General features: G+C 43.3%; 1 protein-coding gene across 1 annotated transcript; it reads right to left on the bottom strand.

Annotated features, from left to right (window-relative positions):
* Positions 1–326: 326 nt before the first annotated feature.
* Positions 327–16,684, bottom strand: col23a1b (collagen type XXIII alpha 1 chain b). Its single transcript, XM_076979700.1, has 26 exons — positions 16,661–16,684; positions 15,931–15,957; positions 12,664–12,690; positions 11,841–11,867; positions 11,568–11,594; positions 10,512–10,571; positions 9,297–9,413; positions 8,014–8,040; positions 7,872–7,898; positions 7,719–7,772; positions 6,978–7,040; positions 6,836–6,871; positions 5,720–5,794; positions 5,528–5,572; positions 5,317–5,361; positions 4,938–5,027; positions 4,778–4,831; positions 4,358–4,423; positions 4,195–4,221; positions 4,013–4,081; positions 3,177–3,239; positions 2,997–3,023; positions 2,860–2,913; positions 2,688–2,774; positions 2,103–2,141; positions 327–1,977 (listed from the first exon to the last, which is right to left on the bottom strand). Exons 1-26 carry the CDS (start codon positions 16,667–16,669, stop codon positions 1,975–1,977), a joined length of 1,245 nt encoding a protein of 414 aa, XP_076835815.1. The 5' UTR covers positions 16,670–16,684; the 3' UTR covers positions 327–1,974.
* Between the last annotated feature and the right edge of the window lie 481 nt (positions 16,685–17,165).

The raw sequence follows: 17,165 nt of genomic DNA, 5'->3' as shown, positions 1-17,165 counted from the left end.
TTTGGTCCAGAAGTTGATTGAGAGCATGCCACGGAGAATTGCAGAGGCCCTGAAGAAGAAGGGTCAACACTGCAAATATTGACTTGCTGCATTAACTCATTCTGTCAATAAAAACTTTTGTTACACCCATAAGATCAGTATATACCTTATTGTTAGTGTGTAGAATGCAAATGGAACACACTCTTTATCTTAAGAAAGCAATTCAGTATCAAAATTTAGATTAATATTAAACATGCAAAATGGCAATGTAATCCTAAATATGAATTTAAATGTTCCACTTATACATGCGGGTCTGAGCTCAGAGCTAAAATAATAATAAAAAAACATTTGGAATTTGGTAAACTTTTACTGATGTTTCGTTTACACATACATTTTGATGCCATATTAGTCATTTTTATTTAAATTAAAATGTATTTCTCAAATGTAATTAGCATGTTTCATGTCACCATGCAACAAAATGTTATTATGGTGAGTTTCATATGATAACGCGTATGAAACTCACCACCACGCAAAAATGGTAAAATTCAAATGTTACACAGGAAACAGCGCCTCTTCTTTCTGCAATATTATCACCCCTACTGCGCTCACTGTGTGAAAAGCATTTTCACAGTGTGAAACGAAATGATTACATTTTGTTTTCCATGCGAAACCTTATTTCCACTTCAGTGAGCGAAACAGATTTTACAGTGGTCCATTTCAATCAGCCAATCAGATTCCACAGATTCCTACCTCAGCCAGCCAATCAGGTTGGGCTTGTAGCACGCTAAGTAGAACTGGTGAGTTTTTAAAAACATGGCTGCTGAAGAACAGCGTAATATACTGAGTGGCAGATGAGGTGAATGGTGAATTTGATCAGTGTGAAATGTTGTATGAACTGAGTATGTGGCAGTATTCTCGGCCTTATCAGGCGCTAACACGACTGTTGTTATTCATAAACTGAGAACAACTGACTGTGCATCAAACTAACCCTAGAATGACTTACATTTCTCGATCCTATGGACATCACGCATCCTTCTTGCCACTATAACTATTATTTAACTTTTATTACTCAAAATCGTGAGGAAAAAAAGATATTGAGGTTGCAGCTCTAGTGTGGATTTTGAAAGAAACCTTATGTTCCCTGGCTGCGAATGGATATCAGTAGACACTGGATATCAGAACAACCATAGTCAAACACTGCACGCTATGAACTCTATAAGACTGACAAAAACTATACATATTATTTACAGACAATCAGTAAGAGTATTAAAATACATCAGTTCTTGCAAAGCTTATCACTAAATTAAATGTTTAAATTCGTCTGAACTCCATTATTATAACAGACAAAAGTGGTTTACACAACATACATACAAAGTACGTATCCATCATCCATTGTACTTCAGTTCTTTATTGTATTCTAACTCCTGTGCACATCAGTATGTTCTTCTGACATGAGCACTACTTCCCAAGAACTCATCTCAGTGAAAATCCCATACAAAGTTCCTTTCAAACAGTCTACAGTGGTGTTCTGTGTAGCACAGAACTCACTCCGAGGAGCCCACCTCTCCGTTCTCAGGTCTGGGACGGTCATTGTGCCTTGTCTGTGGGGCCTTTCACTTCAGAGCGTTAACCCGCTCTGCTGGGTCTGATTGGCGGGCTGGTGTTGTGCTGGTTAGGTACAGACGTGTTGTCCTTGAGCTCAGTGGCAAGTTTGTCTGTGCATCCCATGAGTCCATGTGCCCTCACGTGTTTATTTCAGTTCAACACTTGTATCTGCCTTTTCTTGGATTCTTATCATTTAGAGCCCTTCTTCATAATAAAGAGCAATACGGACAGATGTTCTTGCAAGGGGCGAACAGTGTAACTTTCTGTATCAAACCCAGTATATAAAAAACAGCAACAACAAAATCAGCAAATTCTAAACTGTGGGGAAAATAAAGCAAGGGTTAGAAAATATATATCAATATGTACAGATTCCATAGTTCAGGTTGATCATCACTGCAAGAGAAGCAAAAAGAAGAGAGAGATGCTTGTCATAACCACAATTTTTATAAAGTATTTTCAACAACAAACAAATAAATAGTGATATGAGTTCTACGTTAAAAACTTTCAAGGATACAAACCTTGTGCCAGCAACCTGGCACTGGAAGTCCATCTCGGTCCTGGGAACCAAAAAGAAAGTGGTGAAGAAGTTAGAAGAAGCTAGGGCACCTGAGCTGAATGCCAATCATAACCACTCACGCCACCAGTGATGTGTTGATGGGCAGAGGTGGGCATTCTTGGTTCAGGAAGTAAAAGTCCTCACCAAGATTTTGCTCAGGCTTCTTGGATTGTGTTGATTCCACTAATTGTACCTGGCTTGCACCAATTAGAAAATCCATCAAGCTTGAGTAAAATCCTGGGAAGGAGTTTTACTTTCTGAACCTGGAATGTCCACCTCTGTGGACATGAAATAGAGCCCTTTTGTTTTCAGTCACTCCAGGGCCACATCACTTTGTGCTCTCACACAATGCAGTGTTTTTAAATGTCTCCAAATGAATTCAAAGTGCACAAGAGAAAAACAAAAAAAAGATACACAGGCTGAGAAAGGCGGGAAAAAATAAGGCTCTTAGGTTGTTACTATCCACATCCTTTGCACTCAGCACTCTTCAGTGCACTTGAACTACACAGCTCTACAAACGCAGCGGAGAAGCAGGCGTCCAACGTACCACAGGACACGGCTGGTCCAGCCCTGGAGGCCCCTGCTCCCCCTTCTGTCCTTTGGGGCCCTTTCTCCCTGTCGGGCCTTTTTCACCCTGAAAAAAATGAAAAAAAGACCAGTGAGAGGCATCAGGCACATCAGCGTAATTTGTGAAGATGAGTGTGAGTGTGACAGTCTACCTTTTCCCCTCGTTCACCTCTGTCACCCTTGTCCCCTCGCAACCCCGGGAAGCCCTGGTAGGGTAGACATGGAGTCAGTAAGAGCTGGGATCCAAACCAGAAAACAAACTACATACCGGTACTTAAATCATACTTACATCTAAACCAGGCTCTCCTTGTTTGCCCTGTTAGCAAAAGCAATATTATTGGAAAAGCAGGACTGACAGTATTTCTCATTAGAATCGAATACCTATGTACAGTAAAAGGTTACGTGAGGTAAAAACGAGATGGCAAATTCCTTTAAAAGTGGTCAGTGATGGCGATTGAAAGATGCTGACCTTTTCACCTTTTGTACCCGGCAAGCCAACCAATCCACTGGAGCCAGGAAAACCCTGAAGACCCTAAACACAGTGAAGAACAATATCAGTTCAGTTCAGAAACAACCTATGTGAAGGTGCCCTTGGGCAGACCTCAAGGACAGGCTTTCAGCATTAATAGACATTGTGAGATGTATAACTAGTCTGGCATCAGCCACAGTCAGAAACCAAAAGAGGGATGGCTTAAATCACATATCAGATCTCAAGAGACAAGAGATTCAAGTGGGAAATCTTTACTGATATAGTGTACTTCAAAAATCCATTGACAGCTGGATTCAAAATCACACCGAATGTTATCGTAAAATGACTATCACAGACTGATCTAATTAGCATAATATTCTAATTTGCTTTAAGATACAGCAAAATGCCTGGACTGACATTCTCAAATTATACCTTGAGAATGTAACAACAACTGCAGTTAGTTATCCCCTTTGTCATTATTTTACTGGCCCTGTCTAATATCTACCTGGCCCTGTCTACTACACTAGCTTATCAGCAGTGGCAAGGTTAATAAGAACAGAATTTTATTCGTTGGTTACTTAACCTGGTGTCTCTCTGTTTGTATGGGCCTCATTTAATATAGATTTCATGGTGAAATCAAATGAGGGTTACATTTTGTGAAGCTTTCAAAATGTAGTTAGTGAAGTGACAAGTGGGGGAGACCTTAAGGGGCCAATCAGAGGGGCCACCAACCCTGTAGCCATGCCTACAGATCTGGCTGAAGGCCTAAATGAATCCATAATTGAATAGAACTGAGATGGACTGGAGTAGAGGAGGTATCAGAATGCAGGTTTTACCCGTGGTCCTGACGGGCCTCTCTCCCCAACATCCCCCTTCTCTCCTCTGACTGCCTCTCCTGGCTCCCCCTGAGGCAAAATACACACATTTACATCCACTGTACTGTTAGTCCTATACAATGCAAACGATCTCATGTGCTTCTAAGGGATTTTTTTGTTTTAAGATGCCAGTACAATCTTACCTTCTGCCCAGGAACGCCATGAATGCCCTAAGAAGAAAAGATATGAAAAGATGATATGTGGATTATAGGCTAAAGCTTATTTTCTCTACAAAGCCAGTTCTGTTCTACTTAAAACTAGAACAGAAAATAGAAACAGTACAAGGGGTTTCATGTTTTCCCTTACCATGACTCCCTGAGGACCGGGGGGTCCAGGAGGCCCTGGGGGGCCAGGCAGTGGGATAATCTGAGCCTGAATAGGACAGAAGAAGAACACTCATTCTCTTAAATGCTGTTTAGTGATTTCCACATTAAGCTTTAGAGTAAGAATAAGAGTAAGACACTAACAGCGTGTTCTAGGAGATATAATTTGTCATTTCATTGATGTGATCAGTTCTACCTGGTAGTGTTGCCATATAAATGTATGGAAAAGTGAAAAAAAAAACCCTGCAGACCTGCTTTTAAAAACTCAAGGAAACAATCGGATCAGCCATGCTTGCCTGACTATATACTGCATAGATTAAACACTACATTGTAGGAATAGAGACCCAGTCTGTAATAAATTATAGGTGTTCTTCAGAAATTATTATTAAAAATTTCCACAAACCAGATTGTCCTCAATTCTGGAGTCTCCTTTCTCTCCTTTATGGCCATCAGCACCCTGAAAAGCACAACACCAGTGAGATGTGTTAATAATCTTGTCATCATAACACCACCCTTCTGGACCTCCACCATGAGTGCCAGCTCCACTCCAGTGCCCCACTCACCACTGGGCCTGGCAGGCCCATCTCGCCTTTCTCCCCCTTCTGTCCTGCCACTCCAGGACCTCCAGGCTCTCCCGGGTTCCCCTTAGCACCCTGTGGTGGAGATCAGGAGATGAACATGCCAAAGCACGAGTTTACAGTGTTTACAAGGTTTAGATGAGTGGTGTCCTATTCCAGTTCTGGAGATCTACTAGCCTGACTGATCCTACATGCTTGACTCCAGTATTTAGATGTTGTGAAAGGCCTTCATTTGTTGAATCAGTTGTGTGATCAGGAAATTAGATCTACAGAACTGAAGTTTGGTATCTCAGTATAGACTGCTGATTTTCCTTCATCACTTAGAAGATATGCTTCAGTGCATGTTGCTATATGATATGAGTACCTGTTTGCCTTCAACTCCAGGCATCCCTGGATAGCCCATTTCACCCTGATAACATAAGATTTCAGTAGATATATTTAAATATTTATGAATATATTCATGAATTAGTGCACCCACATGCTTGGGAATGCATGTTCCCTTTTCTCTGCCAACTATACATATTATTTCTGTTCCATTTCTGAGGGCATGAATCATTATCTAACAATATTCTCACCTTTGCTCCTTGGCCTCCAGGAGGCCCTGGTGGACCAGGAGGGCCCTGTTTGAAAAGAAGTGCGATGCAAACTGAGTTTGAATATGTATGACGCTTTCCATTGTTATTAACATTACCAACAATGGGATGAGTTATTTAAAGTCCAGTGGCATGGCATAATGTTGGATTTGATATGTCTGTAGTGTACCTCACCTGCAGGACATGTAAGCTTGCAGACAGGTCAGGGTTGTCTATGAGTCCAGAATCCCCCTTCTTTCCTGGAACGCCCTGAGCAAGACAGAAGAACAGGAGGTAGAAAGAGAATGTGTGAATATATCAATGGTGATTAAAGGCTAATTTTCCTGATTTTTAAAAAACATGTTCGTCGAAAGGAAAAAAGTACCAACCAATAGTACCATACAGCAAAATAGTTTTTAGTGACTCTAGCACACTGCTAATGCAATATTATTATTGCTATATTATTCAATATTTCTTGGTGATATTTTATTATAAGACTTAATAAGTAATTAAATACATGTAAAGAACAGCATGTGACCATCAGCTTGAACACAAAGAAGAACTGAAAGGTATAGAAACCAAGGTAACTACAGAAGTTCTAGCAGAATGCTACCTTTCAAGGTAATCATCATAATGATAACATGTAACATTTCAAGGTAATCATCATAATGGTAACATGTAACCTTTCAAGGTAATCATCATAATGATAACATGCTACCTTTCAAGGTAATCATCATAATGATAACATGCTATCTTTCAAGGTAATCATCATAATGATAACATAACCTTTCAAGGTAATCATCATAATGATAACATGCTACCTTTCAAGGTAATCATCATAATGATAACATGTTACATTTCAAGGTAATCATCATAATGATAACATGTAACCTTTCAAGGTAATCATCATAATGATAACATGCTACCTTTCAAGGTAATCATCATAATGATAACATGCTATCTTTCAAGGTAATCATCATAATGATAACATAACCTTTCAAGGTAATCATCATAATGATAACATGCTACCTTTCAAGGTAATCATCATAATGATAACATGTAACCTTTCAAGGTAATCATCATAATGATAACATGTTACATTTCAAGGTAATCATCATAATGATAACATGTAACCTTTCAAGGTAATCATCATATTGATAAAATGTTGGGATAATGAAAAAATGAAAATGTATGATCTTTAAGATACTGAGTCATAATTTACCCAGAAACCTGGAAACCACTGGAATTTTCTTTAAGCTAGAGATCTTGAACAAGCTCAGTGTTTCATTGGTTGGGGACACACCCACTTACCGGGTAACCTGGAGCACCAGTCTCTCCCTTCTCCCCCTGCAGAGTCAGGTGTGCAAATGTGGTTATTTCATATAATTGGACTAATGTTCTCAAATGCACTTTGTTCTCTGTGTCTCACAGTAACCCATCACATCAGCTGTACCTTCACGCCCGGGAGTCCATCCACGCCTCTTGTCCCCTCATGACCCGGCTCGCCCTGATCCCCCTACAGGGTGAGGATGAGAGGACAGACAAAAACGCCCAAAAAAGCAATATGGGTCATTCTGTGAAAGTGATCCATGACAGAGTCCTTAACACAAAGAACATTTCTACAGATAAACTGCCCAACGCCTTTACTATTACAAGACACACCAGGTGATCTTTAATTATAATGTCATTACACACACGAATGTCAAAACTGAACAGCTGAAACAGACAGTGTTGATTCAGTGTTAGAACAGTTTATGTGTGGCTGCAACAGATGCCATAAATGAGAGTATGATAAAAGATCTCACCACCCACTGCTAGGGTGAGATGTGAATGTTTATGCATTACATACAATGTAAAGCACATTAGATTACATTTCGTCTGATAGAACCAATTAGAGAGAGGCAAACATGCCCATACATGTAACTCAATGATAATAAAAAATACTGTATGGGTTTCTTTTTCTATCTGTTTGTTTTCTGTGGTGTTTTGGTATATTTCTGAAGGCATATTAATGCATAAATTCTAGTTCAAGCATAATAAAGGTAAAATCATTTTATGGCATATTTTAACATTCATTTTAACATTTATTTTAATTTTATTGCATATTTTAACAATTATTTAAACCCCCAGTTCAAGTCATATAGTTTGTAGAAGGATTGCTGTAGCATATGTGGTCATCCACTAGTAACCCTACCTTAAGCCCCGGTGGGCCCAGAGGACCAGGTATGCCATGATTTCCAACCTCACCCTGCAGGAGAGACCACAGGCATCACAAAAAGCACACACAGGACACACACTCCTAACAGGGGATCACATTAAAGGGGAATACACAAACAAAAGGTGTTACCTTTATACCTGGTGGCCCTCTTGGACCCTTTAAGGGAAGGAAAATACAAAGAGTGTCAACACTAAAAACCAAACTAAAAAAGGGGTGGTGTGTCCAGCAATGGTGGTATTATGTCACACCGGATTAAAGCTAATATACTAACCTCAATCCCATCTTTTCCAGGAGGGCCCTGTTAACAGGAGATATTAAATAAGGGATAATTCCTTTTCGATTTAAAATGACACAGTTGTGAAAGTCTGTTGCTTATCCACTAGATGGCTTCTTAACAAATCCAGAGAATCCACTAGATTTCTTAACAAATCTGAGAGAATCCACTAGATTTCTTAACAAATCCAGAGAATCCACTAGATTTCTTAACAAATCCAGAGAATCCACTAGATTTCTTAACAAATCCGAGAGAATGCCTGACTCAGGGCTGGTTCTTAGGTCACCTTAGGTTATTGTCTCCCTTATGTGATAAACTCTAAGCATTAGCTAATCTATCTAAAGTATCATTTGAGCTGAGAATTTATAGAATCCATAAATAATAAACACAGAACACACAAACACTTGTAAATATGCACAAATGCGCAGTCAAAGCAGCTCTTTGAATGTTTTCTCTTAGGTGAGCCAACACCCGGGATGTAATGCGGAGTTAGCCAGCTAAGGATCCAAAAAGCTTCTGTGTAACAGATGTAACTGCAGCGGTCAATGAGCTGTTGACAGCCTTTAAACCATCAGACACAACACAGACACCATTTAGCGTTCAGGACTCTTGTTCTGCGAGACCTGTGGACCCCATCACACAGGGGTAAGAAGGAGTCTTGGCATCAGGCCTTCAGCTGCTAATGAAGGGGGTTCGGCCAAAGACAAACACAATTTGAACAACATCAGGAAATGGCCTCCGAACCCAAGACTCTCAAACATCTGCTCACAATATGGCAGAGAGGTAAGAGGGAGAGAGTAGGGAGGGGGAAAGGGAGAGAGGGAGTGGTGAGTGTTTTACCGACTGCTTTTGTAAAGCAGGTGCACTATAAGGAACCCAATGAACAGCACTGTGGGTCTGATGATTGTGTTAACTAGCTCGTAATGCAAGTTTATCTCCCTCATATTTACTAAATGTCTAAAAGGTGGTACAGTATGACTTCAGGGGAGGAACACCAGTTTCTTTCAAACACTGGGAGATTAGAATCACAGTGCTGATTAAATATGATTTCAGAAATTACACTGAATGGTTCAATTCAAGGCTAAAAAGCAAGTAAACCACTTCTGAAATCTGAAATGCAGCAAGTTGATGTTTGACTGAAATACATTTGAGTCCATCCCTACACACTGGGCTCACTGCGTATGGTGTCACCGTCTAGATGTGCCTGACTCACCCAGGCTATGAGGAATCTCAACACGGACAACAAACTAATGTGTGCATGTATGTGAGTGTTCGCTCACCGGCTCTCCTGCATGGCCCTGGGGTCCATCTCTGCCCATGTTCCCTGGAAGCCCCCTGGAGCCTGGTGCCCCGGGGGGCCCTGGGGGACCTGGAGGCCCTGTTTGACCCTGATCACCCTACACACACAGAGAGAGAGAGAGAGAGAGAGAGAGAGAGAGAGAGAGAGAGAGAGAGATGTATGGATAGAAGGTAAAATTGCACTTATCAAAAGCATCTCCAGTTTTTCCTATAGTCTGCTTGTTTTACTTTCATACCCTTCAAACACACGTTTCTCCTCAGCCACAAAGGACTCATGTTTCACATTTATTCACAATGTATTTATTTGGTTCCTGTGACTATCTCAATATGATGAAGCAGTGAGGTTTGGCAGCAGTGGCCAGACCCACGGAATTGGCTGGATTTATAAGGGCAGTTCGGAGGGGGCAACGCTGCTAGGCATCCAAAGCTAAAGCCCCATGGAGTGATAAAGGCTGCTGCCAAACTTCACACTCATCTACATCTGTGGATTTCTGCCCCCATTTTAGCCTATTACAATACCAAGATAAAAACCACTATTGTGGTTAACTTATTAGCTGTGGTCTCCTTCTCTTAATTTCCAAAAGCAAACCATTTGTCTATGCTATAATGTGTTCTCTCTCTCTCTCTAACTTTCACTATGTGTCTCTTGCTTTTTCTCTTTAATTCAAAGCAGACAGGCATGTTAGCAGCCCAACTTGCCAGGGGGGCTATTTGTAAGAGTGAGATAAAGTAAGGAAGCAAGAAAGAGAAATGAAGAGAAAAAGAGCGATGAAGAGAGGCGAGAGGAGGTGAGACGATACCGAGCCGTGTGTGGGGCTTCGGTTCTACCTTTAGGAAGCACCTGTGGAAAGTGTGGTGGCCACCTGCAACAGAGAAGAAGCCGTGCTCAAAGCGTTGGACGGCCATCTGCCAGCAGGGGTCAGCAGAGGACATCGAGATGCGCAGCAAAAGCGTGCAGCGGAAGGGTTAGAAAGACACTGCGACAACTATGAGTGGTTTTCTACAGAAGGAAAAAAAGAGGGGTGGATAATGACTTTAGTGTCTCCTCCACTCCACTTCGATGTGCGAAATAAAAGGAAAAGGTGAATGAAGGGCAGTAAGAAAAGAAATGCAGTCACCATCAGCACCTTCGAGTCTTAAGATGACTGAGGAGAAGGTGACAGGTGGAGAGGGAAGGTGGGCAGAGAGGGACAAACCTTGACTGCGAGAATCTGATTACTGAGCAGGCCTGCAGAGGCAGCATAGGCTGGGAGGCCCTGGGAGGGGGGAGACATGGGGAGACATGGGGGAGACATGATATGACAGGAGGAGATATAGGGGGAGGGGGAGAGAGAGAGAGACAGACCGGATGATGGTGTGAGAGACGTGGACAGGGGACACTGTTAAAACGCACACGAGTAACGGATGTTTTTTCGTTTCACGTTTGAAGGCAGCGATTTTTGCCCATTGTTTGAATATTATTCTCACTGACCCACTTTCCAACAAGCAAATCAGTGAGGTTCTTACAGACAGCGTGGCTACATTAGCGCTTCAGATGCTGTGGACTTCTGGATATGATTACCTACCAGTGGAGTACATTAGGCCATGAGGTCTCTGTTTAGATCTGTGGTCGGGATGGATGGCATTAGATCCATAAGGAAAGGTAACATTTTCCCAGGAGCAGTTTACTTTCTCATAATGATGACGGCTTCTGGTGCTCTAACAGTTTACACTGCAACGACCAGGATGAAATGTCTCTAATGGCAACCAAACAGAATCTAAACAGAGAATGTGAAGAGAGAACTTGACCTGCAGCGGTACAGCATAAGACAGCACGTACCCTAGATAGGGAGCATATAAGGCCTACACTGTGAGAGATTGAGCAGCTTCCCGTGACCCAAAAGCAGAGGTCATAGTCTACCTATCCACCTGCAGTACAGATGAAGCCCTGCTGAAGCACTCCTCCCTTGTTTGTTCCATGTTTGTTTTGTACTGATTGTGTGGAAGGTGGAAGAGGTGAAGCTTCAGTCAAGGCCCATCACTGTATCTATAGTGTGGTAAGGCTAGGCTGCATAAGGGAGGTATCAGTGGATCACAGGAGCAGGAGAGGAAGTGCCCTCTTTAAATCTTGAACTGACAGTTCGGTGTCTGAGCTGCCATACGTGCCGTCTTTGTAAGAGGACCGGATCTTAGGGTGGGGGTGTTGGATTGGAGGCTGGCCCATATGCCTTCAGGGTGTCAGTTCAGCGATCATCGTTTCTCATCTGACTCACCCTGGGTCCCACGTCTCCCTGGTCGCCCTGCGGAGAGGGAAGAGAAAAACAATTAGCAGCCTCCTACGTGCGACCGCACGGGGCCCCGAGCGGGATGCAGCCTCACACGGCCTCCACCCAGGCGTCACACGGCCACCCCAGGCGTCACATGGCCCCCCCAGGCCAGAGCCACCGCGGCCTGGGTGAGCACTGGCACGTCTGCAGGCTGCCGCCGCACACAGGCCACCGTGCAAATCTCATGGTGGAATGTGGTCTGAAGTGCTCTGTGCGTACCTTATCTCCTTTTGGCCCTGGCATTCCCTGGCAGAAGAAGAGACAGATGTGAATTAGCAGATAGAAGGTTCTTATCTCACAGTGGCCAGCAGTTGTGGTGAATTGTCCCTTCCTATTTGTGGAGATGGATTTGTGAGTTTGAATGCTCTGGAACATTCCTAACCTCACTACACCTCCCTCACTCACTCCAGATCCATGCTTCACGACTGCATTAAATCTTGCCTCTGGCCCGCTCACCTGTAGTTATGGAGCGGTCATCCATTCTGAGACTTATTTGAAGTGAAATGTTTACCGTATTGCTTCAAATTCTGAATGTGTTCTTTTGAGATTAGGCTCGTGCTGCACATGGGAGGAGACTGGGGAGTAATGACTCCTGGCCACTGGGAGGGGAGGTGGCTGTGGATCAAACGTCGTAACACAGGAGAGGTCCCAGAGGGGGAGCTGGGAGGTTTGAGATATTCAGCATGTGTGATGTGAAGCGGCCGAGGCGGTCTTGCTAAGGATGCGAGCATGAACCCGGCTGCCTTTCGGACCACGAGGGCCATGTGAACACATCGGATTTATGAATGGGTCCGTATCTAATCCCTCAGTGTGACCTGCCTTAGCATCGGTGTTCGTACAAGAACAGAAATCTGAATCTTTGCTCTGATGAGATAATCCTGTCTGGCTAGACCCCGAGGAACCGATGTACGGCTAAAGTGAGATGGATCGGTCAGCGGAAGGGGAAAAACCACCCCAAGACTATCGAATGTCTGGCCCTTACTCTTCTCCGCTGTTATATGGTGGTGTAGGTTAAAGCCGTGTCACAGATGGGAGTACTTACAGGCTTACCATCCATACCCAGAGGACCCTGAGAGAGAGTGAGACAGAGAAAGAGAGTGAAGGAGACGGAGATAAAGAGAGAGATCAGATGTGTTCAGAAGATCAAATGCGTCGTGTTTTAAGGTCATCTCTCAGCTACGAGCAGCAACACATGGCTGTGGAACGTGAACTGAAATTTAGATTTGAAGCTGCTGTTCAAAAATCCCATTTGACAATATTGGCAAGATGCTGCAGCGTCTTTCCTCTGAACGTAACGCGGCGAGGAGGTTCTTTGAAAAAGATATACGGCCATATATACAGCGATGTCAGTGTCACCCGTGATTTAAAACGACAGCGAGAGAGCGAGGAGTAGCGGTTTATGTAGAGTCAGATGAAAGACTCAACGATCAAGTAGGAGAGAGAAAAGGAACGAGGCCGAAGATGAAGACGAAGAATCAGGGAGGAGTCAAGGAGCCAAACGTGGGGACTAAGTCAACGGCGAACCCTGCAAACCGATACGAAGCCAGTGTGAACAAGACATGCCCTCAGCCACATCCATCATTTGAGACTCGGTCATGCTCATAACGGAGTGCAGAGATGCTGCTGTCCACTCCACAGGCGGTGCTGAAACTCCCCTCAGTGGGTCGTAGCAGTCACCTCAGTTACAAGTCACCAAATTAACAAAGAAATCAACAGCAAGTTAGCTACAGTAAGCTGCTGTTTAATTGAGCAGAGGGGCCTGCAAGTATAACTGCACACAGGGTGTATTTAGTGCTAGGAATACTCTAAAGAGTATTAGAGTATACTATATTTGTCTGATAAGTGATAGAAAGTGAAGGGGAGAGGGGAAGACAGCGAGGAGAGAAAGAGGGCGGGACACAGATGTGTGGGTCCAGGCTCAGTGGATACCCAATCAGAGAGGAGCGTGAGACATCCAGCAGTGCTGCATGTGCAGGCAGGCCCAGTGTGCTGCACCCCGGACCCACACTGCTGTTATGCTTGGACAGACTTTACACAGCTGTGGGTCTCCATGTGGGTGTTACTACAGTACAGGAGCCGCTCAAGCTTGCAGCCAGACGCATATGCGGAGCCCCAGCCGATGTGCCCGACCAGCAGCTCAGTCCAGGACATGAGATCTTTGGTCTTAGACGGGCCAAATTCTATTCAGTGACTGCCAAGGGTGGATCTAGTGATGTTTTTCCAAGCATGGATCTGATCCTTGTTTTCGGTAATGGCTATTAGCTACAAGCTACTATTGTTTGTGGGTTTTTTTCTCCCAACCTTAGTCACCAAGTCAGCACACACTCATGAACGGGACAGTATCATGAGGACTAGAATCCGCAAAACCACAACGTTTGGGCAAATGATCCTATCGTGTATTTACAAGGAAAGAAACAGAACCTGCTCAGTAGATGACAGCAAGCCAGCACATAGAAGTATAACATCAAAATACCACACTGTCTTATCATCTTCTTAATATGCAGTTAACTAATAAATTACACTAGCGTTCAAAAGGTTGGGGTCACTTAGAAATGTTCTTATTTTTGAAAGAAAAGCTGTTTTTTTTCAATTTAGCTAACATTAAATGCATCAAAAATACACTCTATACATTATTAATGTGGTAAATTACTATTCTAGCTGTAAACGTCTGGTTTTTAATGCAATATCTACATAGATGTATGGAGACCCATTTCCAACAACCATCACTCCAGTGTTCTAATGGTACATTGTGTTTGCTAACTGTGTAAGGAGACTATTGGATATTTAGAAAACCCTTGAAAATCCTTTTGCAAGTAGGTTAGCACAGCTGAAAACAGTTTGGCTGATTAGAGAAGCTATAAAACTGACCTTCCTTTAAGCTACTTGAGAATCTGGAGCATTACAATTGTTGGTTCGATTAAACTCACAAAATGGCCAGAAAAAGACACATTTCAATTGAAACTCGACAGTCTATTCTTGTTCTGAGAAATGAAGGCTATTCAATGCAAGACATGGCCAAGAAACTGAAGATTTCCTACAATGGTGTGTACTACTCCCTTCAGAGGAGAGCACAGACAGGCTCTAACCAGAGTAGAAGGAGAAGTGGAAGGCCCCGCTGCACAACTGAGCAAGAAGACAAGTACATTAGAGTCTCCAGTTTGAGAAATCGACGCCTCACAGGTCCTCAACTGGCAGCTTCATTAAATAGTACCCGCAAAACGCCAGTGTCAACATCTACAGTGAAGAGGCGACTCTGGGATGCTGGCCTTCAGGGCAGAGTGGCAAAGAAAAAGTCATATCTGAGACTGGCTAATAAAAGAAAAAGATTAATATGGGCAAAATAACACAGACATTGGACAGAGGAAGATTGGAAAAAAGTGTTATGGACAGACGAATCAAAGTTTGAGGTGTTTGGATCACACAGACGGACATTTGTGAGACGGAGAACAACTGAAAAGATGCTGGATGAGTGCCTGACACCATCTGTCAAACATGGTGGAGGTAATGTGATGGTCTGGGGTTGCTTTGGTGCTGGTAAAGTGGGAGATTTGTACAAGGTAAAAGGGATTTTGAATAAGGAAGGCTATCACTCCATTTTGCAACACCATGCCATACCCTGTGGACAGCGCTTGATTGGAGCCAGTTTCATCCTGCAACAGGACAATGACCCAAAGCACACCTCCAAATTATGCACAAACTATTTAGAGAAGAAGCAGGCAGCTGGTGTTTTATCGGTAATGGAGTGGCCAGCGCAGTCACCAGATCTCAACCCCATTGAGCTGTTGTGGGAGCATCTTGACCGTATGGTACGAAAAAAGTCCCCATCAACCCAATCAAACTTGTGGGAGCGGCTTCTGGAAACATGGGGTGAAATTTCTCCAGATTACCTCAGCAAATTAACAGATAGAATGCCAAAGGTCTGCAATGCTGTAATTGCTGCTAAGGGAGCATTTTTTGACGAAAGCAAAGTTTAAAGTAGAAAATTATTTCAAATAAAAAAAAACATTATTTCTACCTTGTCAATGTCTGGACTATATTTCATTTTGCAACTCATTTGATAAATAAAAGTACGAGATTTCAGGGAAAACACAAAATTGTCTAGGTGACCCCAAACTTTTGAACGGTAGTTAGTTGCAAAATACCCTGTCAGAATCTTTAAGGCATTAAAATACAGTCAAAATCCCAGTGATGTCCAGCAGGTGGCGCTCTATGATACCTTAAGCTGAATGACCACTAAGGCATGATTAGTATCAAACGCACTGAGCTGGCTGGAAACATGTTAAAAGCATGGAATTAGAGGGATATTTACCGGGTAGCCGTCCCGTCCCGGAGTGCCCTGTTAGGTATAATGAAAATAAAACACATCTGGATTAGTGTTAAGTACACAATGCATTGTTTTTTTTTTTTTTTATAAAAACTGAACTAAAACAGAAAGTGCAGCGTTTAAATCTGAGGTTCATTCTTACAACACTGCTACCCAGTTGCATGAATAAGCAATGCCTGGACTTATAGGGGGTGAACAAAAACAAGCCAAAGAAGATCTCAAGTACAACATACCACCATCTTTATCAGTGGTATTTATTTATGAGGAACACCTTGTCGATGTACTGTGTGATAAGGCGCTGTGCATATGGTGCCACGCACACCTGTGTAAGTTGTCATACTCTTCACCGTTGGTCAGTTTCTGACCACCGAGCTGCTCTTGGCTGGACGTTCTTGGGACGGACCGCCCTCAGCTCAGTGCTGAAGTCTCAAACCAACTGTGCCTGATAAGCTTATATGAGCACAATACACTACAGTGCATCTGCCACACCAGGGTCACTGCTCCAGAATGCTTCACCGCCCTCATAATGTATAATCAGCTGCAGTCCTTTAGGAAACCCTACTGGTGATTGGTAGAGACTATCAAAGTGGCGGTCCATGTATGCATCTACTGTTTGAAAGGTAGTTTGATCTCTTAGCTGGCAATGTGCAGCACTGGGAGAAACCAAGTCAGTTTTGTGAAGCCGTACTGGAGAGGCCAGGCCTCCTTATCTTACCTCGGCCATAGTCAAGCGAGTGCGTGTACCACTGAGCACTGCGATGTGGATCGGGGCCGGGTCATGCCTCAGCCGCCCATGGCTACACTCATGCACATTTGTTCTGCATTACCCTCCCACAGAGAGCACGAGTACTTACTGGAGTTCCTGAAACACAAACACAAAAGCAAACACAATCCAACGTCAACTATTGATGAACCTGTCCTCGGAAGCCGCCCCCAGAAGCCGCCCCCCGAACCCGCCCCCAGAACCCACTTGACTGAGTCTGCAGCCGTGTGTCGCCGGTCTGCCGTATATACTCCACTGCTGAGTTATTACTGGCATTGCAATCTTAGCTGCATCTGCTCTCTGCATCTTGACCGATAGCAGGATAGCAGACACATCTAGCACACACACCCAGCAATGACAAATGATGGTACGAGCATCACACGCAACAGTTCAGTGCACTGAGGTTGAAGTACAGAGATCTTGACAGGAATTCCGTGTTCCTACAGATTCTTTAGAA

The sequence above is a fragment of the Brachyhypopomus gauderio genome, chromosome 18 (assembly GCF_052324685.1).
Source record: "Brachyhypopomus gauderio isolate BG-103 chromosome 18, BGAUD_0.2, whole genome shotgun sequence".
Classification (NCBI taxonomy): Eukaryota; Metazoa; Chordata; class Actinopteri; order Gymnotiformes; family Hypopomidae; genus Brachyhypopomus; species Brachyhypopomus gauderio.
The sequence above is the reverse complement of the archived record's forward strand: the minus strand, read 5'-3'. Positions and strand labels throughout refer to the sequence as shown.

Coding starts and splice junctions, on each gene's coding strand:
- col23a1b (XM_076979700.1), bottom strand. Junction 12,691..15,930: donor CGGGACGGGACGGCTACCCG/GTAAATATCCCT, acceptor ACTCTCTCTCAG/GGTCCTCTGGGTATGGATGG. Junction 5,795..6,835: donor CTGGTGCTCCAGGTTACCCG/GTAAGTGGGTGT, acceptor TGTCTTGCTCAG/GGCGTTCCAGGAAAGAAGGG.